Raw genomic sequence first — 27,882 nt, forward strand, 5'->3', positions numbered from 1 at the left:
AAGATATACGCATTGTTCCGTTATATTGTCTTACCAACATTTCACTCTAGGTCACATAGAAGATAACTAATAAATTGTACAAAATTGTCGTACTTTAAAATATTCACTAGAATTATGGTTAACACGTGAATTGTGAATTGCAAGAATTACGATACTTAAAATAGGATCAAACTTACAACTTTTCCAGTATTGGAAAGATGTTCTGCACGTCGGGAAGATCGTCAAGTTGATTTTTTTTCAAGTCTCTACAAAAGAAGATAGACACACCAAAAAATGATTAAATAGTTAGCATCAGTTTATACGGAGGCTACAATTTGGCAAAGAGGTGTTAAAAAACAGTACGAGGTTTAACGTACTGACGGTTAGTTAACTAAGTTTTGATTGATGGTACTTGAAAATACAGCTGTATTACTGGTGGCAGTATGGGATAGGTGACATTGCAAAAAAGCCGGAAAATCTGTATCAATTTTAAGTTTAAAGTTGCACATAATTGCTAAAATTTATTTGTAGTTATGTGACAAAGTCCGCAAAAATTTCAGAAAATACTTTTGAGCGAAAGTTCTTCACTGTAGTTTTACTGATATATTTTGACATTGATTTGTTTGTAATTGTATTTGTTTATAGTTGTGAGATTTTCCAAACAACACTGGTTGGGCTCACAATCATGAATTAACTTATATCAGACAAAATAATTAGTATATTGCAGATTTAACTCCCTTTGCATGTGACATGTGTCAAATCAAAGAATCACGGTTTACTGTCTTGTAAAACCCATCAATGCATTTGCAAGCGTAGGACAATATTTTTAATGCTATTAGAGATACGGCGAATGTCAGGCGCCAAATTAGTTTCTTGCCATGCCCACTTCCTCCCTTTGATTACTATACCCTTTGGCATTTCTGTAAATATTGCCGAAATTAATTTTTCGAGCATCTGTATTTAACAAAGTCTGCTTTCCATATGTCTTTTCAACACAAACGTCTTTTTATATTCGGGGTCAAAATTGTTGATATGCATACATGAGTATATCGTATTACAGGCGAAATTTATTTTCTTAGTATTTTTACTTTTCTGATGCAGAATAAGTATTTGCAAGTTCACTTTCCTTTTTACGAGTAATTGCTCATAACTGCTAATAAGTCAATAAGACTGTCAACAAAAATGAAATCAATAATATTGTTGAAAATTATCTGCTTAATAGCAAATAACAAAGTAATTCAAGCCTATAGTTTTACATGGTTTACATAAACATAAATACGCCAAAAACTAAATCTAATTAAATTTCTTTTAAATTCAATTAACTAGCCAATTATTTGCCCCCATCGTCTTTCATAGGGGAACCATGTCATTTCAGTCTAATTAAATTTATTTTTATGTTCAACTACAAAGATTCATTTGTACAGCTTTCATCAATCATGCTTTATAGTTCTAGTAAGTTCTAAATTGCACTTTTTCAGAGCTGGATTTTAACCATTCGGATTTTAAGTTGTCAAATGGACGATGTGGCCTTTGTGAGAGTTTATGAGAAGCTGTCGTAATAAAAAGCACTTGATTTGAGCAGTAACGTAATCAAGCGGCAAATTTGGTTGCGTTATGAAAATTTGGCTCTGCCATACAAATTTTTCACGAATGATCACTTATTGTAAAAGCAATAGGTTTCTAAGCAAATGATTAATCACATATTGTTCGAAAATGTGCATAACTAGGACCAGAATTTGAAGGCTGGCAATGCTACTAGATTTGAGAATGCAGATGTCCTTAAATTTTTCTAGCAACATATGCTGATGGAATATTTCAATAAAATATGAGCCATAAATGAGTTATGGCACGATCGATAAGATATAGTGACATAACAGACATCTTTTTGTTTAATTTCCTATGCCACACAAGTTGTCTTATAGTTGTCAATATTAATGAAAAATTTATTCTTTTCTCATTAAGAAAACGTTTTTGCCCTCGAGTCATGACGACATATGTACAATTGGTACGTTTCCACGCTTTGCGAAATAATTTATCAAATAAGATGACGGGAAAACATACATTACGTAATTTTTACTCATAATGGATATATCAGCATTAAAAAGGTGTTCTATTGTTCGCCTCATCTTAACTCACACCTCTTCGCGACATCAGACAGATTTGATTTTTGCAAGTAGTCTTTTCGGTCATAGTATTTTCATAATTTTACAAGCTAGCTAATTTCTGTGTCGCACAATTATCTTCACAAGAAGCATATTATGGTTTACAATGTTTTACTGAAAGTCTTAATGGAAACATAAAATGAATGGAAACTCTCGCACAATAACTAGCTTATAAACAAAAAAGCGTTCTTTACAGCTTACAGCTCGTAAACGGCTCAAATAACAACCAATCGTTATGAGATGCTCTTTATAGTGTTTTTGTAATCTTAACATTATTAATTTTTGTTGTAACTGGCTATACAATTTTCGATCGTACTTCAAACAATTTTATTCAACTTATTTGCTTTCTTTTTATTTACGATGAATCGCTTTCTATAAAGGTTTCCTGGTAGTTAAAAAGGCGCCTTCCGGCTATGTCTTTTAAAGGGATCAAGAACAATCTAGGTACTTCCCAGCCAAGGGTCAAAAGATACATTAGCTAATTTTTGACATGATGACCATGGCTGGTAGGTTTCATTTGTGAATTTGTTGATATATTTTCACGTGTTCGTTGTAGCGAAGTGTAGCTATCAGATTGTTTGCATTTTTGTAGGGCCTTATTTCATCATAATAAAAGGAATTCATACTTATTATTTTTCAAACGATAGTCTTAACATTTTTAGAAGACTGCAATATGTTGAATAACACTTTCTATATATAACAACATAACAAAATCGATGGCAAGTTACACAATTTGAACTGAAACGTTACCAACAATGTATGCACGCAGAAAATCACTCATTGCTGCTGGGTTTTGCTAAAGGCAGTCTGTATGAGATTTGAATGAAATAACGGAAATATAATTCATATGTTGTAGGTATTGAGGCTTTTTACTTAATCTTAAAAACTTAAGCATGACAGCTTATTCTTTTGCTGAGGTTTTGGAATTTTTATCTAATGATACATGCTAAACAAGGTTTCTGGCAGTTGGCATCGGAAACAAATTCTTAAATGAAACAAGCAATATTCGATTAATTAGTTGAATAGCTACACAGCTTGTCCACATACAGTAATTCAGATAAACAAATCAAATAAATCCTTGCTAAAATCCGTATTTTTATAACTACAAAATTAGCAAGATGAAAGCGTAGCATTTTAATTTCTAATCAAGAATATCGTGAACCACATGTAGTTGTAACATCACCTTTTTTGTGTGATAAATGACAGCAAAAATAATAACAGTAATTGTAAGGCTTTATTTAAAGAGGTTAGCGCACAGGCAAATATTTTTAGAGATAAAAATTACAACAATTAGACGAGAGTAAGATTGGGAGATATCTTTCAAAGCTAGTTAACTGCTATACGCATAGTAAATCCTTTATTGTGATTGGTTTTTTCTTTTATTTTAAAGAAAGGGAACATTTCTGTATATTTTTACATCAAAATACATTTTTCATCAATATATCATATATCAGGGTACACATAAGTGGATAAACATTGAAAAACTTATAATAGTCTATGAATGTTGAATATAATTATATTACGCATGCAAAATATCCACTTAATTTGTTTTAACTTATTGTTAAATATGCAAAAGCCTTATTTCTTGTATAACTCTAGGTCTCTATAAAATCCTAAAATTCGTCTATTTAATTCTCGTCTATTTGCTTTGACTATTTTTGTATCTAGATAGCTGAAAAATATTTCACATGTCATCCTTTTGATGTGGTTTCTTTCAACTAAGTGCAATTAGCTAGCTGACGTGTTCATGAATTTTTTTCATTTTTTTATCACTCATAATGCATTTAATGAAGGAATTGAAACATTGTGTCATTCCAGCCATTTAATAATAACGATGATCGACGAAAGGAAATATTTAATTATCGAAAATACGTCATGTTTTCTAAACTGTTCTTGGATGATTAACTACTTCAAACGAATATCAAACCATTCTCGTTAATGTGTGAAAAGATTACTTTGATGAACGTCCACCATATGAATTTCAATAGTTGCGTGCTAATCGCACTTAATTTTGTTTCTTTCGATCATGTTGTCTTTAATCTCTCTGTCTTTAAATAGCATTCAGAAAAAGTCTACAATGTACATGTAGGCTATCTTGGAGAACTTTCAAAAAATAACCAATTATAGAACTGGTAAATTACTTTGAACACTAGTAAGAACACTAATAAATATTAGTCTTGGACAGTCTAAGATTTAGCTTTTTGTTATAATGTCATAATGAACATGTTTTCTGTTTCAAAGCTATATACTCTATTCACTAGGTGAAATTTTCTAAAGTAGTCAATGATTTACATAATATAGAGGCAATAGAGTTTGTTGTTTCTTTTGTTGGGTAGTTTCTCAATTATCGACACATTCCAAAGGATGTAATATTTGAAAACTAATTTGTATTTCATATATAGTCATAAATCTAATAATTTAAGTGGTGCATTGTTCTATTTATAATACTGTTAGGAAATGAAAAAAATGAGCCCGTACATAACAATATGCACTCCTACCGCATAACCCTTGAAATCTGCGCTGTATTCATGCTGTTCAATGGTTGTGAGAAATAAAAATAGAACAGTTTAGTCATCAAACTTTAATTTAATAACGTGTAAATGACGGGCATTCTTATTATAACGCCATTAGACTAGACAGGCAACAACAGAACAGAAAACTAAAAATACCATAGTTCATACCAGAAAAATCGATGATTTTAAACTTTTTTGTAGAAAATGTACATAACATATTTAACATTATAACTATTGTAGAAAATTTTGAAGTTAGCATGCTCTTAAAACCGCAAGTGCTTGTTCTTGAGTAGAAATTCATTCGTTAAAGAAATATTATCAATTTTTATTGCTCCAGTATATTATGAACTTTTCAAACTAGTGCATTAGCCTTACACTAGGTACATCCAGTTTGTTGTGCAATGACATACGTTCAAAAAAGATTTGTGTGTTCAGCTTTGTGTGTATTCTATTTCTATTTATTAAAATAACTTTCTCTTTATCTTTTTTAGTAAACTAGTGAAACTTAAGTGAGTTTTTGAGAACATTCAATCTTTTGACGAATTTTTTTATCATGCTAAACAAAGTAATCCTTCTGTATATACCTTCTCTTAACAAAAACTTTGTCGGAAAATTCGTCAAAATGACAAAATCCAAATGTTGTGCTTCCTCATTAATTGTACCAATTAAAACACAGTGCAATCAGTATGAGTCCCGTGTTTAAGGGTAATTTGATCATGATGTATAAAAATACTTCATTCCATCATTTTTTTGTGTATGCATACTTGTGTTTATATAATAAAAATGTTTTGATTACAAGTAACATGTTTAGCCATAATTTACTATATTAAGTTATTCTAGATTAAAATTCCAAGCAGTTTTGCTTTAGGAATCACACTAATATGATGACCATAAAGGTCTAGTTTGCAACGAGTTCCCGCTGTGAAGCAGCCAAATTTATCAATCGATAGAATACTTTTTTTTGTGTACAAGATCGTTTTCGTACAATGCCTCAGTTCACTCCTCGGTTTTGTCAATAATGAGTAATATGAACTTGATGATTCTTTGCATTCATACCAATTATAAATAGTAACGTCGCTTTATTTTAGTACACTCTTCCAAGTAAAAAAATTACAAAACCATTTGTTCAATGCATAACGAACTTATTTAGGCAATATATTTTGCATAACGATGCTTATCTGTCAATCAGAAGTATGTCACAACAAACTATTGAGTATAAGCTTGAAGATATATTCATAAATTCTCACTTTTTTGTGTTTTACATGCATCATGCCAATATTCACCCATAATTTAAACAAATACTGACATGAACAATAGGCACAGTGAATATTTTCAAACGTTATTAACATTTATTGTCATAGCATTCTTTTTCTAAGTAGCTTAGAAACAGCGCCTCCATTACAGTGAGCATAAAATGTTAATGCTTGTAAATTTAAATTAAGACTACCGAAAGATAAACAAACAAAATCCGTCTAACTTAGCTAAATATTCATTAAGAAGTCATTTCGTAACATGCCCTTGTAATAAAATACGAGTACAATGTTCTTATCTTTCATGTGACGAGAATTTTGCAAACTAAGAAAATAAAACAAAATAAAACTGCAAAGGATAATAAGCGCAGCCTGTAAAGAAAACTCTGTTGTTTGTCTTTTGTTAACAAACTTCAAAATATGATACCGATGAAGACAATGCAATAACAATGATGCTGCCTAAATTGTTTATTTTCAACGATATTTTGATTGGATGAATTCAGGTCAAGGGTAAAAATGTAGCTATTAGACTAATCATACATAATAGAATAAAAAAATATTTCTACACGTGATAGAGAGCTAAAATTTTGGGATGCAGAAAACTTTTCCCTCGTTATTTTGGCTTTCGTAATTATAAAAAATAAGATTCTTTGCGTTATAAACTTTTTCATATTTTTCCAAAATGGGCATTCAAATACTCGACATTGACTATTCCAGTTATGCTTCTTCATTGGATTTGAAACGTTCATGCGTTTTTGCTACTCTGCTTAGTTAAAATAATAATGCCGTTGCATGCATATAATGAAATGGTAAATTTTAAAAAAAACACATTCACACTTCTTTCGTCGAGTGTATACGCTCAACAGATACATTAAAATATATAGGCTTGAACCAGACACATTTTAGCCTCAAAGTTAACAGTTACACAGTCATTCTTATACGTTATGGTAAAAAGTGTTTAAACAATTTGGACTATGACGTGCAATGCCTTGGAAGGAATTGATTGGTAAATTTGCAAATAAATGTTATATGCTTAAAATTTTACAAATTGCTCAATATTACAGAAATGCGGCAACGAGTAATTTCAAATCCATCTGTTATCCACCTGAACAGGTATATTCACGCTATCAAAAAATATCTTTAACATATTTCTAAACCTTTGCTCGTAACGGGAAATAAACGTAGGGAATTATTAATTCAAGTTTCTTGAGTAAGTAGATACGAAATTTGACTATGAAAAATTGCTCGTCAATGAAATGACTATGACAAAGAATATTCAAGCATTGCATGTGCAGGAAAATGATAAATCTTTTGCCAGCTCGAATCTTCAATCTTCAGTATACATGGAAATGAATCAACCAGTTAATTTAAAATAGTTTTTGGTAGTTGATTTAGATACTATTACAAATGTAATGAGTTTAAATGTCGTCATAATAACGTGCTAGCCTATAGTGCCTAACACGTATATAGCCGAAAAACATTCTATTATTGAGACTTTAACAAGCTTAAAATATAATATCCGGGGGCAACGACTTCTTTCAAAAAGAATTCGAAAATGTGAAATGAAATCTCATGGATCTTGTATCTAAATCCTAAGACGTCAATGTACTCAAAATTCAAGCACGCAATCTTTTTTATTATTCAGAACTTATAACAACTGACGTAGAAACGGATGCACATTTCATTAGCTCTCAATTCAATCAATCATTCAATTATTATAGTTGTTCCCTTATATAAACGAACAGTAATTTGAATTATTAAGACAAGTTTTCAACAGCATATATGAAATTGAATGCCATACATTATTGACCTTATAAAATATTGTTGTTTTTTTCAGAAAAAGATTGGAAATAGTTCAATTCATGAACGTCAATGCTAAACCAGGCAGGCTCTATGACTCTAAACAACTGGTTTTATAGAAACAATATTTCGTTCTACAACTTCTGGGATCGACTGATCGTTCTAGATGACAACAGCTCTTGACCATATAAATACATTATTTGAAAAAGAGATGGATAATGGCTATGAAGGATGTACAAAATTAAAATCAGTACAAATCTATAACGGAAACATTAATGTACAAATGCGTCATTTTATTTTGTTGTTGAGTCGAGCATTTTGAGCTGCTATTTGGTAATCTTAGGGCAAAACGTAACTTCAATAGGTTATTAGAGTATCTTTTAAAACTGTATGTTAGGTATAAGTTGTGCATACTTTAAACAGTGTTGTCAACATCAGAAAAACAACCAGGCAGAAACTGGGGAGGTGTATTTCATATTTGGGACATTTAAACCTATATGTTAAGTATCAAAAAGTTGTATACATACTGATTGTTAGCATGATTGAATATATTTTCATTCTTATTACTGACAATATCTCAAACATTTTTTTATACATCTAATAAATTTAAACATATATTTTCATGAAACTATAGGTGAAACAAAAATCAGCAAAAAAAATAAATCCACAGCTGTCACCTATACAACATATGTCCTGTGCAATAAGTTATCTGAACGACAATGTGAACAAGCCATTGTCTTTGTGTGTGTTAATACATGAAGCTTACATTTCTAATTAATATTACGTTTAATCCTTCTTTAATAACCATCAAATCTTTACCATCCAGAGAATATTTGCTAAATTAATACACTGTCATAATTAGTTGTTTGTTGAATGGTAAAATTTATTGTATCGTCTATAATCTCTGGCATAACAAAGGGTGTACAAGGGTGATTTATTGGCATTGATAACTCATGATGGTTCACTCCAAATAATGTGCAGTAAATTCATTTTAAATTACTTTTTTTCATCTGTTCATTTATAGATTGATAAGTAGATAGTGAAACCTTAAGTATTTAGATTTCACAAGCAACAGTGTAAATTGTTAGGTGAAAAAACGCTTCATTAGTAAATGATACAGATTAATCCCATCAACACGTCTTGGGAACGTGTAAAGATTATGATCGGAGTAAAGTCAAATCTAAGTTCCTTCTCAGTCTAATTTGTGAAGATTAGAAAACAGATATGAAGCAAGAGTGGTGACAAAGTATTGTCATTATTTCATGTCGGATTATCTTACTTCAACTTGTACGAAAACATTGACTTCTTTATACCCGCTTGCGTCTAATGTTACTGACATAATGGAAATTGTATTTTTAGCGAACAAATACATTCATTATATGTATGGCGATGTGGGCTATAAAAGTCTTTCATCTTCAAACATGTTATTTTGCTGAGGGCATACCAATTTCATACCGCATATTATGAGAAGGTATCCTGTTACTTTAGCTTGTGTGAATTAATTACGATGCTAAGAATAGTTAAGTGTTGTATGAAATTTCACCCATCAGGAAATGTGTGTTTGACTAAATCATTGAGCTGAGCTTTAGATATGTTTAATATATCAAAAAATATTACTGTTATTTAAACTTGCATTTTTCTGTAGACTGTACGCATTGTGTTTTTCTTCTAGGCTTGCTTTATCGACCCTCGTACACATATAATATAGCTCAATTGATCAATTATTTTTACGTCAACACAGATAAAGGTAGTGATTTTTATGTCATTGGTTGTGCCATCAATACAAAATACGTGCAGCTGACATGCTTTTCCTAAGTTGTGACAGTATACAAAATGTAAATATATATGATGGAAATCAAGAAATAAAATGGTTGCATAAGATGAACCTTTTTCTTTCCTTTCACTTGTCAATTTTACTTCTTTAGTTTTTCAACGGACTCTAAAGATATCTTTGATTGACAATGACAAATGTTGTGATATTTTAAAACTTAAAATTTCTATATGATAAGAAGTTTTTAAGTTCAAACTGCATGCGAAAAGAATAGAAGAACAATAATCGATAAATTGCATATGAAACTTTAGTGCTAGAAAAATTTCATCGCATGCAACCCTTACAAAATTTCACATTTAATTTCATAGCTATATGAAATAGGACTTTCATAAATGAAATAGACATTTTCAAATATGAAAGAAAACATTTCACATATGAAATTAAATTTTCACATGTGAAAAGTAAATTTAATATATGAAAAGTCAGTTCCACATATTATTAAATGTTTCAAGTTTTAAATGAATTGAAGGGCAAGTTCCTTTATAATTTTATCACATGTTAAGTATCAAGAGCTACTAAATGTCTCGAGTTAACTAAAGAATAATTTCGTTTAGAATCTAATCACAAAATATTACATGTTTCAATTCAACTGAAGAGTAAATTCCTAAAAACTTTATCACGTGTAAAGTACGTCTTAAGAAACATTAAATGTTTATCGTTAACTAAAGAGTGAGTTACTACAAAATATTGTCAAATGTAAAGTAACAAGAAATATCAAGTCTATCAAGTTAACTGAAGAATATATTCTTATAGAATGAAAGATTTCTTATTAATATTCTTTGCTTGTAGTGTTGTCTCGGATGTTCATATTATGCGAAACGTAGAAGACATAGAAGAAAATCAAAATGTTGAACACACAAGCAATGGTTGATAGAAGCCAACATATGACCATTGCTCCCTTCACAGCTTTAGTAAATTTACAAAAAATAAGTTTATTGACATAATTCGCTCTTATGATGATAAATTTCTTAAGAACCATGTTTTATTGCATTCAATAGGACGTTTGTCGTAAATTGCCGTTTCATATCAACATTTTGAATATTATCAACACGGACATTTATTCTGCAACTTTTTTGTGGCCAAATAGCAAATTTAAAACCTCTGCATAAATTTTCCAAATGGTGTAAACTTGCCCTTGATAAGCAAGTCTTTAAATTTTTTACTCATTCTTACCACAGTCATTACAGGCCCTTAGAATGTATAAGCTAAGCAATTTATGAAAAATGAAAAAAGAGTTACTGTCATCACGCTTCAATTCCATCTTATATTGTGCATTTTTTCAAGTTCATTGCGATTCAAGTAATGGCTTTGTAGCGTCTTGCCTATGTACTAAATATACTTCAATTTTTATGTAACTAATCTCATACTTCAGATGCAATACTTACATACGCTCTGCGTTTGTGAATCTTTCAAATATTTTTCTTGATATTTTTTTGATTTTGTTTTGACTCAGGACTCTGAAATAATTTCATAAAATAGATTTACAATGTGCATTTCAAAAATTCTTGTTAACACTATTGAAACGAATCCAGATACGTCGACAAAACATCATTTTGACATAAGTTACAAGCTTTAATTTAGCACAATTGGACAAAATTGGCAATGTAATTCTATTGCATTTATGTTATGGGTGTTTCGACATAAAATGTAATGATCAATGTCGTTTTGTTTTCGTCAACAATGTTGACAAAACATCATTTTGACATATGTTAGAAGCTTCAATTAAGCACAGTTGGACAAAATTGGCAATATAATTTTATTGCATTTATGTTATAGGTGTTTCGAAATAAAAATGTACAAACCTAAGCCAGCCTGAGGGGAAACACTTAGAAAAACTTTCTTTGAACATTGAAAGTGTGAACACGAACCGACTTTTGATCATTTTAATAGTTGAAAGTCACATAGCGCAATTTATGCAAATGTTCTATAGCGTGAAATGAAACTGTGCCTCATTTAAGTTATTTGCAAAAAATATCGACTCAATCAAACAACTTTGACACTAGAAATATGTTTTTTATATATGTCATTTTATGCTTTATGAATGACAAATGGCACGAAATAATCATTGTGCGCAAAATAATGATTCGCATATATAGCGTTTCCTGTTGACAACACATGCATGCTGGTTTATTGAAATATTAAATGAACAGCCGACGCCATGTCTTTAGTGCACTTTTTTTGATAGCTTAAAATCATATATATATGGTAATCGACGAGTATGTAAAACTACACCACGCACTAAGTCTTAAAAGTTCCGTCGAAAAATTGAGTGACAAATCTATAATGCTAAGTGTAGCAAAGGCATTTTTTGACTGTAATTTATAGTGTGGATTTATGTGAAATATACACAAAATGATACAAATGTATTAATCCACGAGCAAAAATGCAACAAGGTATGTAACAAACCTAGCGACACTGTTGCATTTAATGTATGTAAGTATATATTTAGTACCAAGCAAGCGGTCGAATTCCTTTAGTATCCGTTGATAGAAATTAAATCTTGCGTTCTAACAGATCATAAGGTTGAAATCTATCAATACTGCAGTTTCAAACATAAATTTATCATATGCTCTTACGCAGTTAATGTTTTCCAAAAACTTTTGAGTTTGGTTTACTCTGTATTTAAAAGTACTGACAAGCTCTTTTACATTAGTTTGAATCTAAATATCTTTTTCCCGTAACTGTGACATTGAAAATCTTCGCATTCGTTTGACATTATTTTACATTGTCAAACACTAATTGAAAAATAGCTGACAGCTGACCATTCTTTGAGAGGCAAAACAATCCTTCATAATCATGAATTGAAACAGATGTATCAAAGATAAATCCGAAGTCATGCACTTATACCCATTCTAATTTATCATTAACTTTGTTGTACACTTACATTTTACGAGCTTTCTCCCAAGTGCAGTTTGGAATTACAGACAGGTTCTTGCCATCGCAATTGAGCTCCAAGCCATTATGATGACAAATCTCATCACACGGGCATAAGGATTCCTGTGAATAATTCCGCGTGAAGTTATGACATTGATTCCTCACCAAAACAATCCAACAGATGATAATAAGTTGACGCAGCTCAGCCATGTTGTAGTCGCATGGAATACAAACACACGCTACGCACGCTATCAAATACAACTTCAAAAGTGTTTAGACGGAAAATAGAGTCATCGAAAGGATTAACCAATCCCATGTTTAATACCTTTTAGCCACCAATGAAACCTGATACATTAAACCCGTATCAGGTTTCCTGACAAATACCAATGGAATTTGGCCTCAAGTTAAACCAATAACCTTTCATGACCGGTGACTATTATTAGAACATACATGAATGCTTTAGACTATTGTAAACTAATCCACGTCTTCCTTAATGTTCTGTCTTGAACGCTTTCACGTCTGTGCTCCAGTCTAATAAAGTAATTTGACAATTTGAAAGCCTTTTGGCAAAACGCAATAAAAGCAATATGTGCTTTGAATACGTGCATGTAAAGTGCGAGTCAAAAATAAACTTGTGTTAAAATCTGTTCTTTGACCACCCGTGCCAACAGGCTTATTTGATTGATGACAGCATTGTTGCTCTTAAGGAAATTTTCTGACATACGAGTGGCAATATTGTTGTTATAAATAGCTTGACCTATCTTGCTAAACCTACCATAGTCCAACATCCTTTTTTTTTCTAAATAAATATATAAGTAAGTTAGACTCGTTGATTAATTTGACACGAATTTATTGACTTTAATATGTCATAAGAAAATATTTCCCTCTTAATAACTATCGAAGAACTGTGGGAATTCACACGTATGGGGAACAATGTTTCTAAATGATAAGAGGTGTTTTGGTATTTTTACTTAATGGTGTTTTTGTCTCGTTTTAATTATGCGTGCAAAAGATTATATTTAGCGTGAATATATAAGAATAATTGTTCATTTGTTTCTCAATAGGTTCTTTCAAATATTGGCTAAGTAAACACTGATAAAAAAAGAAACTACATGAGATTAAACTAGGAAAAGAAACAAAGCATGCAAGATAAGAACAACATATATGTTCGCAAACATAACATTTGAGTTCGAAGTCGACACGGCGATGAACAAAAGCGAGAATTCACTAAACTTGACCTCCAGTTTGTTGTAGTGAACTGTTTGTGGAAGACACGAAAACCCCGTTAGATTTAAATTGAAAATTTCAACAAAACTCCGGATATAAAGAAATTTATATAGTTGAGATTAAATTCTGGATGTATATAGGTTTATTTATTCTGATACTTTGTTATTAGTTGAAGTTGTTTTATATTTCTTTTTGTTTTTATATTATTAGGCTGCACTACTTTTTTGTAGAATCAACACACGGAGTTCTCCATGCTGATAATATGCTTTAGGTTAAAATCAAATGTTAGCTATATGAGAAAAATAAAGCAGTTGCATTTAAAGAAATCATCTGCGTGAATAAAATAAAGGTTAATCGTGGTACGTTGATTTTGAAATGATGCCATATATATATATATGCAATATTTTCAGTGAACGTAAGATCAGCACTTGCTTCTTGTGTTTCGATTCAATATTTTTTCAAAAACTTGTTGGAATGCTATAGTTTTGTCGACACATACTGGCGCTTCATGTGTCATTTGGCAAAGATAAAATGTGATCAAAGAAAAAAATCATGACACGAAGAGTTTGGTAAAAGTTTCCCAGGCATCTAAGAAATGAAAACCTAAAGCAAAACGCTTAAATAGCTATTTGTCCAAAGCAAATCAATTATGGTGAAATGCGCCGAGCATCACAAATAACAATCTGTTGACAAATATGTGAAAAGACCCATGTTCTGGAAGGAACCTTTCTACTTGCTCTGTTTCCTTATACACTTTGCTTATCATTTTTGAATAAAGAAGAAGTTTATTTAGCGATATAGATCATCAGTTTTCTTCCTTTAGATTTGTATATTAAGTCAGGCAAGTCCTTTAAGATGTAAGTTTATAATTTATCCACTGCAGTATTTGTGAATATTTGTGAATGCTAAAGGTTAGTACTCAAATCGTGCGTATCACTTTTACAGCTACACAAAATCCGTATATACATGATGAATTTTTCATTTTACCGGTGAGAAATAACTTTATTCTTATCATTGAAATACGTTGCACAGATATCCTGTGCATGCAGTCAGAAACGCATTAATTCCATTCATACTCATTTCATTTCAATAGTTGACAAATGCATCAATAAATTCCATTCGTCACCTCCTATCTGAAACTTCTATTTTTTCATGAGTGCTGATGATATAGACGCTTTCACACGTGATCTTTTAGAGATAAAAAATTTAAATAGATAACATCAGGAACGGCTTCAAAGCTTCAAACTGGCATCGGACTTCAACATGCAAACGTCATCGCAATGTTTTGGTCAGTCAATTTTCACGCCCCTTTTGACCTCAATCTTGATCTTAATTGTCAACCTTTTCAGTTTGTCTTGACAATAACATAAAATTGTCTCGTTAAGATCGATCACCGAGTGCATTACGTATGTGTCTCTAAATTGATGGAAAGCATTGCTCAGTGCTTAGTACTCAAGCTTTAGGATGAACAGAATCGCTGTATATATTTTCTTGTTGAGCATGATCTTCATATTATAATTAGCGTTTATCGTATTGCTTACAGCTGTATTAACGGAATTAATGATGAAATTTTTGCTTTATAAGTGTGCAAAAATAGTTGAAAGAAATAATTGGCACCATAAATGGACAGTGGAGTTGCTACTGCGACAATGTGTGCTCAACAATGATCATCATTGCTAACAAACTCAATTCCCCGTTGGAATATACTTTTCATTTTTCCAGCATCTGTTAGTTTTTACCATCATTGTTCAATTTTTAACGACATTAAGGAATACCAAAGTACAAAAGTGTCTATGGACTGAAATGTAAAATGTAAATCATTAAAAGTTTAAATTTGATTATCGGGGTAATTTAAGTACAAGTTACCTATGCAAGCTGTCATATGATTGTGGTGTCTCTGAGTCAGTGCAAAGTTCTGATCAGCATGTTGGCTAAACAGCTGTAGTCATGTATCATCGTGTATCGGAAAGAAACCACAAGACTAAAAGCAAGATTTTCTGTAAATTTTTTTAATTTTTACTTATATGTTTCTTAACTAGCTATATAATGATGGCTTGAACAGGTTTACAACTTTTTGTTCAAATATGATCCTAGTTTGAGCAAAAAAAATGCAAAATTAGACGTAAGGTATGTTAAAGTAGAACAAGCAATCTAGATAGATAATGCCGTTAAAAGGAAATATGCACTGCATATACTCTCGAAATAATACCACAAGCAGTTTTTCAATGGATTAGTCTTTAAAAATATATCATTTCCAAGTCGGAGAACTATAGCACTCAATTACTTGGTTTGTGACTGGAATGAAACTAGAAGAAATCTCACCCATTGTATCATAAATTTGAAATCTTTACAAAAGATCGTGACAGACCCCATAAATGCAATATTCAAAATATAATATCTGTAACAAAATCATATGCGCGGGGACACAAACGCTTCACTTCAACGATATAACGCGCAATTCACCGTATATTACACATCACTATTTACCATCGATAAGGGAAAATATGTTGCTAGGGAAACTACAATAAGTAGTTATAACATGTGATTACTGTCATCCTCTGAGATACATAAAGTTGGTTTTTCATGCCCCAAGCTAACTCCTGCAAAAATAAAGGCAGCCATTTTTTACAATTAAACTTGTGTTCATGGACTCGTAGGAATAATCCTCATGACTGTATATACATTATATATATGTCCTTTAACAACATGAAGATTTCCAAGACTTCCATTTTATTCATTACGTAATCAGTTACGTCCAACTGTTTGAATATCGATGAGGTGAAAACCTTAAATTGTTTTACAATATGGACTAAGTTTACTAAGCATCACGTTTAGGGTGTCATCAAAGTCGAAATGGCTGGGCAGATATAGTATGTCAATCACTAAAATATTCTTTCAAATCAATTTAGTAATTTTACTAGTAATTTTTGTTATGCCTATTCACTCATCGTGCAAACCAAATTTGAGCCGAAAAAATTCCAGCAGTTTTCTGCTGCAATGTTTGGAAGCAGTGGAATGATTGACAGGCTGTAGGGGGTGGCTCATTTCAGATTTACGAAAACCCTTAAATGGACCTCAAATTGAAGTTGCTGGTACAATCAAACATTCCATACGTTAATAGACCATATCAAAGGCTACATTAAGCATTTAACTGTGATGACACTATATATTTTTAGAATGTTAGTTTAAATAATAACAATTTCAGTTGCAATAGGCTAAAATAAGATAGAAGTGAGAAATATTCCAGAACGAGAATATTGTAATGTGACTCGTGTTAATAAACTTCTTTCCAGAATATGCCAACACATCAAGGTGTCTCAGTCTCATAACCATATTTCATAAAAACCTGTTATCATGTAATCGCAGATGGTCAAAAGCTAAGCATTTGTCAAGAATTCATTTACATATTAAAAACAATGGAAATGTTATGTTAAATACAGACGAGAAAAAGATTTCATCTAAAATATTACAAAAAAGATGCTAGTAGTTTCACCAGTCTATAATGAATCGAGTTTCTTGTCAACGTACACGATATCCCGACATATTACATTATGAAAGAAATTTTATAAAATAAATACATTAAAGCGCGCGCGGTGATTGGTTTATAGCTGTGTTTGCATTAGCCTGTGAAAGCAGATATGAGCTCAACCAATCAAATCAATCAACACGATCAATCGGTCAAAGAGAATTGGCAAATCAATCATGAAGACATTACAGAGGAAAAATTGAAATGATTGTTCTAAATTTGTCAGTTTTGCGTTATTTTTATGTTATAAAAGACATAAAACATGTATTGTGCGTTTGCACCGGCTTATGCAAACTTCGGAGCCGTTTGTGAGAACCCTCGAGCAAGTACAACCTTCGACCTTTGGTCTTCGGCTTGCAGTGATCAGCTCTCGAGTTCTCCCAAAGGTCTCCTCAGTTTGCATATAAGCCTGTGCAAACACATGAAATAAACATTTTTCATTTCTTAAATAGAACAACTTTAGAATAGTTACATAATGGTTATGTTTGAGCTATGTGAAGTTAACAACTTTCTTGTCTGGATGCAAAAAATTACACACTTCACTAGTATCGAAAACCTTATTGCGAAGTGACTCTTTAATAAGGATTTTTGAGCTACTTTCTCTGTTCAAGTATATATGGTACTTTAATGGCATCGTAGTTAAAGTTGAGATAAAGAGTGGAGAAATTTTTACAAAAAAAAATAAAGCTAGACCGTTCTTCTTTCTTTTGTAACTGTACAATATATTAGCTAACAATGCAAACTTCCCTTTATTTCATATATTTTATATCAATTATAACATTTATAACATTCACAACTATAATTAATACTTTTATCACCAAAATACTTTAAATATCAAAATTTATCGTATATTTGCAAAAGACAAATTCAATTTTTATTTATTTTATTTTACCTACATGCATTTTGATTACATACCATTAATTCTGTGTTTTGCTATGTATAATATGTAATGATGTATCAGTTTAATTTATCAACGCCCCGTCAACTGCTCAGTCATTTTCGTGGTTTGATAACAGCAAAAAACATGATATTTCTTGCATAAACTTTCTCAATTTCATTATAAAACATCTTTCAAAACCCTTTAAACTGACCCAATCATAAATTATGCTATTCGTTATACATACACAGACACCAATTGCTAGGAATTCTGCAATTCCCACGAAGAAATAAAACTCGCCTTTTATTTTTGGAATAATAAAGAAAAGCAGAAATACAAAAATATTCTACCAAGCATATAAAATGTCTCGTGGAAGTGATTTTTGTGGACAAAAAAAGACTAGCCTAAAGCACTAAAATGATCAACCGATGTCAATTATTGCTCGGTGCTCCTACCCACATTACGAGTATAAGTTATTCATTTAGTCCCGGTGTATTTCACACAATTCCGAACGTGAATGTAACGATCAAATATCATGCAGCACCAACAGCTCAAGCTAATCTGAATTGACGTGACTCCAAAATAAGATTATAAAATGATGATGTCTTGCCTTTCACTTGGGTATGGCTAAGTTTGCCATAATTAAAATTAGGTGAAAAGAAGTGACCACACATAAGCGTTGGAAGGTATTATGAAAACTAATTCTACATAAAATGTTGATAGCGGTGAGAAATTTTGTGTTATTGCACTATAAGCATCACATTGGAAAAAAATTAATTATCTTCCATCAAGCTTTTGATAAGAATCAATATAATCGTGCATCTATTACTCATTTTATCTGATTTTTGGAAGGAAACGCTGAATGAACGCAGCCAGCCCGTAGAATTTGTCCAAGTAGATATTACTGAGCTCACTTACTGCAAATACAACAAACTTTTAGCGAAATGAGAAATGATAATTGTGTGATATTAGTATAACAACATTTGAGCCTGCATACTGGCTCGACCATTGTTCAGACGCAAATTTATTCTTCATCCATTTTAGGTTATCATTAAAATAAACTCTTGTTGTATGTAAATTAAAGTAGAGTTATCACGCTGGATTTCGTGCATTAAAACTTACTCTAAATTTGTTAGCTTTCGGTTCAATACAATGTTCAAAAATTAAATTGCACAATACTGAACAAGAAAAAAAATTGAAGTAGGATTGGCTCTGAAATTGAAAAAAGTAAAGTTTATGCAACATAAAATAATGTTAACTTATACAGAAATCTCCGGAGGACAAACCCTCGCAGTCACGACAGGCCAGGCCCACCGACGTGTGGACACGCCCTGCTGTCTGACAAGGTTTGCCCAGCTATGGATTAAATAGTCCCTAGCCATGGGTAAATGGTGTTCGGCGTAACGGGAAAAACGCCAGCAAAGGCGCTCACGGATTAACTGTGTCGACGGCCTCTCCCTGCAAACGCGTAGTTTCCCAGTCGTCACGATCATTTGTGCCACTGAAGATGGAACCACGTGGCCAAGCCAATAGAACATGACCTGCACAACCATGCTCTTCTCACTGTGCATGCAGTCTGCAATCAAAAGTCCATCAATAGATGGATAGTTGCAGGCAGACATCGTCGATTCGACGGGCAGCATCTCTCTCTCTCTTTGCTATTATCAATTTCACTTACTTCTATTGCTTTGTTTTGGTTGAAATTTTTTTACTTATTTCGAACAGATACCGTATAATTCTTCAATCAATCTCGTTGTAATGCTAATGGTTACAAGTATATCCTAACATTTTATTGTTTTCTTTAATTGTGATGCGTTTATGGCCAATTTGACATTTTGGATAGCCCCACAGATAATATTAACGGTGGTGTAGCCAGCCCGCAAATTTGGTCCTGCTATGTTAATTTTTTTGTGTTCACTCGCTGTAAAAACAACTGATTTTTAAAGAAATGAATGATGCTAATGTTCTAAAATTTACATAGCAGGACCAAAACTTGCGGACTGGCTGCGCCTATGAATATAGAGCTTAAATTGAAAACACTGAAAAGAAAAGCAATTGAATTTGCTTTCTAGCTTTTCACAAACTCGCAAGACCAATCCATGTTTTTGCTTCTTGCTTGATATTTTACTTACTAAAGCACTTTAACAAGATACTGTTTACTAGACTGGACTACATACAAGTGCATCTACTGTTACACGTTTATTAGCAATGAGCATATCAAATGAACTAAACACGGCTAAATATGTATGTATGAAAATAAAAACCCAACTCTCAATTGTCGAGCTGACAACACCATTAGCGTATGTAGTGATGTAGCTCATTGTAGCTATCAGAATGGTATAAAGTCAGAAAGAGACAATAAAAACTGGACAAATGGTATTGTTAAAAGATTGACTTCAGTATTACACTATCTATAATCGTTCATGACATTAGAAAATAGTTTTATTTTATTTCATCTTGAAAAAGTTTATTTTGTTACATAAGCTGCTTTCATATATTTGCGTCAATCTTCTAATAAAAGTTTTGCTTCATCAGAACTGTACGTACACGTATAAGAAACGAGGGGAAGGGTACAGCCCTTTGCAAGAATGACAAGACAAACAAATTTGCTGGGAAGTGCAATTTCAACCTAACACGTATAATGTTGTAAATTAAAAAATCTCACCCATCCGTACTTCTCGTCTAAAAAAATTGTAACTATCATTGCTCATAATGTGTAAACCTTTGTATGAATATAGCTACAGTGCTAGGAAAATATGATAAATGCAATCACTGCATATAAGTGACCTAAGTCGGCACCTTTTAGTTGAAAAGTTATGGTTCTTTGTTCTAGTTTATACATATAATCAAAATGTCATTGTATTGATAAATTATGAGCTTCTTTGTATCTACCCATTTGTATTACATTTTACTGGTAAAAACTTGACTGATTTTTTCATGACTGATTTGTCTTCCTGTTTGCATGTGTGCTTGCAATTCTTTATATGAACAAGCAATGTTTGCTTACAAAATTGTTTGGTGTTTTACAATGATTTACATTAAAGTTCAAACGATTGCAAACAAAAGAGAGTTTTCATTGAGACCATAATTTACTTATTAACTGTAATAACAAACTTATTTCCTGGCTTTGCATTACATTTACTAAACGTTTTGCGTGTCATATATCAGACACCCTGTAGTCACATTTAAAACTGCGCAAATATTTTATACCTACAAAATAGTATTTTGCTGAACTGCATATTTGTAGGAAAATTTGAAATTAGGTCCTCAAGAATGAAACCGCATACCAAAAAAGGTAAGTTTGAGCATTTTATATTTTGTATAATTGTATAATGAGTGCATTTATATGTGTAGTTATTCTATGCCATCGCGCTATGCACAATGGCTTCTTGTGTATTACACTTTGAAACCAACACAGCATTTAACGAGCGTTTAGAAAGATTAGAAACGCAAAACAAAACGTCCCCTTACTTAAACACAATATATGAATGCATATCCTTTCTGCATTGATTCACATAATTTTTTTCTTTAAGTAAAACATGCTATCTCGTTTCAAGTATATTATTTTCGATCTAGAGTCACCAAGAGGCTATACAATGACACTGTCTGTATTTATTGTTGCTGCATTGATTACCCTTGCTGCAACGGAAAGTGAGTTGCCTGTTAACAAAAGTCCGTTGTGTAATGAATGTAAAGGTGATGATGGTGAAAAAGGTGTAAAGGGAAAGCGAGGAGCATCTGGTGTGGAAGGGGAACCTGGAGCTCCCGGTGAAATGTACTTCCGAGGGAATGACATTGGATGTGGCTCTAAATTATGCCCCGTTGGTGCACCAGGAAACAAAGGAGGTTTTGGTAATCCAGGGCAGAAAGGGGAACAAGGAATTCCAGGAGACACAGGGAAAAAAGGGGATTCTGGTGATGTTGGTAGTCCTGGTCAACCAGGACCTCCAGGTTCTTATGATGGTGACGTCATGTACTTGCCTTACAAACCTGGAAGAGAAGCTAGGCAAGTTTGTTACACTTTCAGGAAAGTGTGTGCAGGTAAAATACTAAAATTTCCTGTACGAAGTAAAAATTAATCTAAAATCTTTCTTTACAAATAATTTTACCTATTATTTGAAATATAAATATAAAATAAAGCATTAATTAATTTTCTTAATAAATCTTTTGAGGCCATTCTTATCTCCGAGTTTCTGAATTTATAGTTTGAGGACAATAACTTGATTTAACAAGGAAATTTCGTCCCCGTAAAATTAACTATTAAGTGAGGAAAACAAGGTCTTTATTTAAATAAACTATAAGTGTGTATAGTTTTTGACATTGCAAACGAGATTACAGTAATTAATTAAAACTTATTGTTTTATTTCACTTCATATGTATTTTTGCACTGCACCAACTTTTCTAAGCCTTCACTAAAATTTTTGACAACAATGTACGTTTACTCTATCAGAAAACAATGTTATTTAATAGTTTTTGATCTGGTAGCATGAATGTCACATTTATAACTAAATGTGTAACTTCAGGAATATTAAAAATTGGTGATTAAATGTCCCGCAAACCGCGCAGCCTGAGGGACTTTCACTAAATCTCTTGAGGTTTAAAAGTACATTTAATTACTAACATCTCCGAAAGCATGTGTTTGGTTTGTAAAAACATGGTTGCATAGTGCATGCTAAATGCATTACACTTTTTTGTTAGTCAATACTTTTATCAAACTAGTTCAAAGACTAGTTGACAGCAACTATTGATGGTGTTCAAAACGTGTCTTTTTTATGGTTAGCAAGGGAGTAAATTGCGAATTTTGTAATTGAACTGCCTCAGTGACTTGATTTGAAAATACATGTGATAGTGTAATTTTTGATGGTTGATGATTGATCCACCTGTTTTTATAAGTTGGTGAGAAAGAAGTTGCCGATGCGAGGAGAAGACGAGTGTCTTTTACCACTTAACGCCATAATACGTTGAGCAGGAATAAACTAACGCTTAGAATATTGAGCTCTGCTATTTTGAGCAAGAGGGCGAAAGATTTACTTATGTTTCAAGTATTGACGATGGGCAAACAAGAGGACTGTGGGGTTGATAAACCTGCCTTCGTATCAGTGCGGTTTCAATCACTTGCAGGAACATCGTGCCATTAAACTTCTCCATTCACCACGTTTGAGAATGATTTAGGAGTAGAAAAGTCAATAATCAAGTTGACGCAGCTCCTATATACAAGCTACGAGAATAAAATGAAGGCACACTAGTTTTGTTATTGATATTGAGCATCCCTTGTGTAATAACTAAATATCCCTAACCCCTGTTTTCTAAAGTAAATAAGTCAGTAAATACCACTGTAAAAACAAAAGACACCGAGGCAATCATGTTACCATGTGAAAAATGATATAAAATATTCGTTTTGATTGTTTTGATGCAAACATATTCTCTGTGTTTGAATTTTCTAGTCCCAGGACTTCGTAACGGTTGGCGGGCCTGGTATCGAGAAGGTCAAAGTGGCTACATGATTTACAAGAAATGGATGTATTTTGTCAACTTGTCAACCTGCCCTTGCAAGTATCACAAACCATTGCAACCGCAGCCGAACAAGCCTAAGGACTGCGTACGGTTAGGTCGATGCCAAAGGAGGAATTAAATGATTGTCTACCTTAAATATTCAACTTTATTGAATGGAAACAATTTTATTTTAGTCGTCACTGAATATTTACGATATTACATATGTAGCATATGTAAGTAGCGTTGTGTCACAACAAAACACGTCGAAACACAAGAAAAAGAAGAAGCATAATATTAATATACTATTATAACTTCAATACATGCATGTAAGCAGCTGGCTAGCAACGTAGATAGAATACAATTATGCACCTGCATGACCAAACAACTACGATCATTGTAATGATGCAGTCAGTTTGTGAATAATATGATAAAATTGAGGCAATATTAATGGACATACGTAGTACATTACTCCCTTTGCTTTTCGGGCTGTACAATCTTTTTATACGAACTTTGTTTTTCTTCATAACAGCATTAGGTCAGTAAAAAGACGTTACTATATAAATTATACCTTCTTGAGCATTTAGTAACTGTTTCCAATTGCTGAGGTTATAAAATGTAGTATTTTTTTAGAAAATGCTGGCTTATTAGGTATTTTTGTGTTAAAATCAAATTCCACTTTTCAGTTGCTTCTTTTTGGCATAGGGTTTTCTATGAATAGTAAAATTGATCGCTAAATTGTAAAAGTTTGGGAATCGTTAATAAGGATATAAAGATGCTAAATGATCGGAAGAGACGCTTTCTACCATTTGCATTATCAATTTAATCATGAATGACTTTACGAATAACTGTAAATTTTTGACAATTCAAAATGTGCTATAGTTTTTACAAGTTTGCCATACTTATATTATATTAAAAATATAAAATAGAATACATGTATAAATGATCAATTTTAAATATTATAGCGCCTTCTACATTTATCAGTTAAGACTAATCGGAAAGACCAAATCGCGTTTTCTATGATGTTGCTAATTGAAAATTTAAATGGTTTGTCAAAGTGTATACAATGTGTAATGACTTGCACTATGTGCACGTTCAAAGAGAAACATAACTCGTGGCAAACTATCGTGAAACATGCTGTTTTGTATCTAATTTCCACCCAAGCTTCAATAACGCTTAAAAACGACAAACATAAAATGTAGAAGACAGTTTTGACTCCTTTGCTTTTTGAATATCGTGTCTATCCTCACCAAATGTATTGTTGAATATTTATCAAAGTCAAATAAAAGAAAAAAGACAAAAGGAAAAAGAAAAAAGGAAAAAGGAAAAAGAAAAAGGAAAATGACATTTTACATAAATCAACTTTAAAAACATTCGTGGGCACAGTATAAAAAATATACAGTAGGGCCACTCCATTGAATCTTTTCGTGCCACGCATATCTAATTACGTCTGTGATTACCAAATTTTCAGCCAGTAAATTGCATTGTGTGACCAAAAGGATTGACGATATGGCGAACGGCAGCCAGTAAACTTATTAAATATACAGCAGCCAGCTGCACAGCTAAGTGACCCTGTTATATATTCCTATACTTTGTCGTGGGCCTTATGGCCTTGATGTTGATAACTCAGCACCGGAAGTGAGGTACATTAAAGAACACATAAAATAAAGACAAGGCTTTTATAACACAGGAGTATAGTAAATAATGAACATTTTAAAAAGTAGAACAATTTGAACGCTGTTTCCAATTGAATTGTGATAATAGTGTACTGTGTTTACACTTACAAAGCAAGCGTGCTCTTCAATTTACGTCATTTCTTGTACTTCTAAGCCCAAGAAACACATTTAGTTAAAACTTTCAATCAATCAAGTATATTTCAAATGTTCTTACAACCAGTTTCTCTAACTGAAGAAGTTATTTACCTAACTCTGATAGAGGTATTGTTAAAGCCAAATATAGTTTTAAATCAGTTGAAAGCAACTTACTTTTGCAAACAGTCAATCAGGTTTTATGACATATTTTTTTCCCACTATTTTTTTTTTCCTTCAAAGATATATTTAGACCTATACTCAACAGTTTTCATCACTGTACATGAAAGTTTCGGCTTGGGACCACACTAGGACTGTGGGAGGTGTAGTGAAGGCGAGTGGGAAGGGGTGAGTTTCATACAGATATGGTAAAAAATAAAGTGAAGTTTGTCTAAAAACTGAGAGAGAACAAAAGTAATGGTCCTGCTAAAATTGTTGTCTTTTCTGTTAACCCTTTAAGTCCCAAGTTTATTTTAGAGAAAAAATGAAATAGCGAACAATAACAAAATAAAGTTATAATAAAAGCCAACATTTACTAAACTACATACAAATCATACATCAATTTAAAGCTAATATAATAAAAAATTTAATTGTAGTGTTCAAAATAGGATAAAATTCGTTTCCATGATGGCACAAGGTGTCAATTACCGAAGTGATAATATTTCCAAACTAAAACATTCAATGTAAAGATAAAGTTCTTGGAATATTCTTTACATGTAATTGCTTACTACTAGTCACAAAAAAGCCTGTATTATAAGCTTTCAGATGATGTATAACGTTTCTCATTGAGGCACTAGAAAGCTTAAATAATTGGAGAATTGCAATCGTACCGTGCCAGCAAATATAGCAATAAAATGAGAAATAATTTCAAAACTATCTATGAGCTTGAACAAACTTATAAGTTGCACTAACTTAGGGTTTTGTTGAATAAAATGTGTAATTTATAATACCATGCTTATATTTACCAACAATTCTGTCAGAAAAACTATTGTCTGGTGTGGAATATTTTAAAGCAAGGTGCTACACATAGTCCCATAACGTAGAAACTCCCACTTTTTCCGAGATGTTATCCTCTGATTTATAGAAAACACATCAGGTGCATTCAGCAAGTGCATATGTTCATAAGTAGGCAATATACTTAGCAATTACTGCCAATTAGGGCACAACGCTAATTATTCACAATTTTGAATAAATTTATCAAGTGTGGCATTTTGTAATTGCCAGTGTCGAAGTAGCTGGCTTGTACATATAAAGAAAACATATCAACTATTTATGAAAAAATTGTTTGTGAACCATCAGTAAGTAAAAAATGAGCTCCTACGATAGTGAAAGTTCAGAAAAATATGAACTGATCATGGCTAAAGAAGAGAGACTTATTCTCCTAATGTTTAATTATCTTCATATCATCATCGGTGGATTTTTCAACATGCTTGTTGTCGCAACTTTTTTGCTTGTTTACGAACTTAGAAGATATCCAAATGATGTTCTCATTTTAAACCTGGCCATCGCAGATTTTATATATTTAGCAACTTTCCAAACTTGGTTGACAATAACCATTCAGTCGGGTCGCATACAGGATGACTATTATTTTTATTACGAAAGTCTTAATACTTTCGTTCAATTAAACAGTGGATTAAATATTTTTCTTATTGCCTTGGATCGTTATTTGGCTGTAATGTTACCATTGAAATACAAAACTATGATTGTAAAGAAGACAGTTTTGAAATTGATCATCGCGTGCTGGTTTGTGCTTTTGGGTATAGGAATAATTAACACATTTGCGTATATTTGTGAACAATATCATCTTTGGTTGATATTCTGGGTTTCTATTCATTTAGTACTGATGATTTTGATAACATTAACCTATGTGCCTATATTTTGTTCTTCATACAAGCAAGGAAAACGGTTTTGGAGAAGTCAAACAGCGTCAAGGTGCGCTCGACTGAAATATCACGTTATGCTGAAGATAACATTGAATACGTTTATCATCGTGTATTTTTATCTTATGACGTTCTTTCCAGTTGTTACTTACATTGCATACGCATCATTACTGAAAGGTGCCCATAACAGCCAACAAATGACAAATCGATCGAGAATTTACACTTTTGCAGCTCTCAATAGTTGTTTCAACCCAATATTCTACGTGTTTCGTACAGTCAGATTTAAAAGAGCCGTTGTCAAGCTTTTCAAACAATACTTAATGTATAAAACGTAAAAATTGAACATAAACTACATTTTACTTGTGCATTTATGTTGTTTATTGGGAACGTTTCCAACTGCAGTTATAATACATATTTGCTTATTATGAAACGCATGTCATAATTCATTCAAAGGAGATAGGAAAACAAAGACTCGAAGATGGCATATGCAATCTAAGTCAAAATCAACTGACGCCATGTGCAGTCGTTTTGCAAAGCATTCTCATATCTTGAAAAAAGCAACAAATTTCTTTCATTATAAATTGATCGCTCCCTTTCAAATTTTAAAATTATATGGCACGCATTATAAGCATTTTAATGTCACTCATTCCACTGCAAATAACGGC

At 32.1% G+C, this 27,882-nt stretch overlaps 2 protein-coding genes across 2 annotated transcripts in view; one reads left to right on the forward strand and one right to left on the reverse strand.

The window, feature by feature from the left end:
* The window catches only part of LOC124454103 (lutropin-choriogonadotropic hormone receptor-like), a 28,480-nt gene extending 13,651 nt beyond the window's left edge, over positions 1–14,829 (reverse strand). The window contains exons 1-5 of the mRNA XM_047004914.1: positions 14,763–14,829; positions 13,185–13,208; positions 12,420–12,940; positions 10,921–10,992; positions 177–245 (exon numbers count right to left, since the gene is read on the reverse strand). Of these exons, the coding sequence (XP_046860870.1) occupies positions 177–245; positions 10,921–10,992; positions 12,420–12,619 (341 nt within the window). The 5' untranslated portion in view covers positions 12,620–12,940; positions 13,185–13,208; positions 14,763–14,829. The remainder of the gene's footprint in view (positions 1–176; positions 246–10,920; positions 10,993–12,419; positions 12,941–13,184; positions 13,209–14,762) is intronic.
* Positions 14,830–21,210: 6,381 nt separating this feature from the next.
* On the forward strand, positions 21,211–24,809 carry LOC124454708 (acetylcholinesterase collagenic tail peptide-like). The gene is made up of 3 exons (XM_047005484.1): positions 21,211–21,334; positions 21,616–22,080; positions 23,484–24,809. Exons 1-3 carry the CDS (start codon positions 21,313–21,315, stop codon positions 23,669–23,671), a joined length of 675 nt encoding a protein of 224 aa, XP_046861440.1. The 5' UTR covers positions 21,211–21,312; the 3' UTR covers positions 23,672–24,809.
* Positions 24,810–27,882: the final 3,073 nt, after the last annotated feature.

Source organism: Xenia sp. Carnegie-2017, unplaced genomic scaffold (genome assembly GCF_021976095.1).
Source record: "Xenia sp. Carnegie-2017 unplaced genomic scaffold, XeniaSp_v1 HiC_scaffold_3, whole genome shotgun sequence".
Lineage (NCBI taxonomy): Eukaryota > Metazoa > Cnidaria > Anthozoa > Malacalcyonacea > Xeniidae > Xenia > Xenia sp. Carnegie-2017.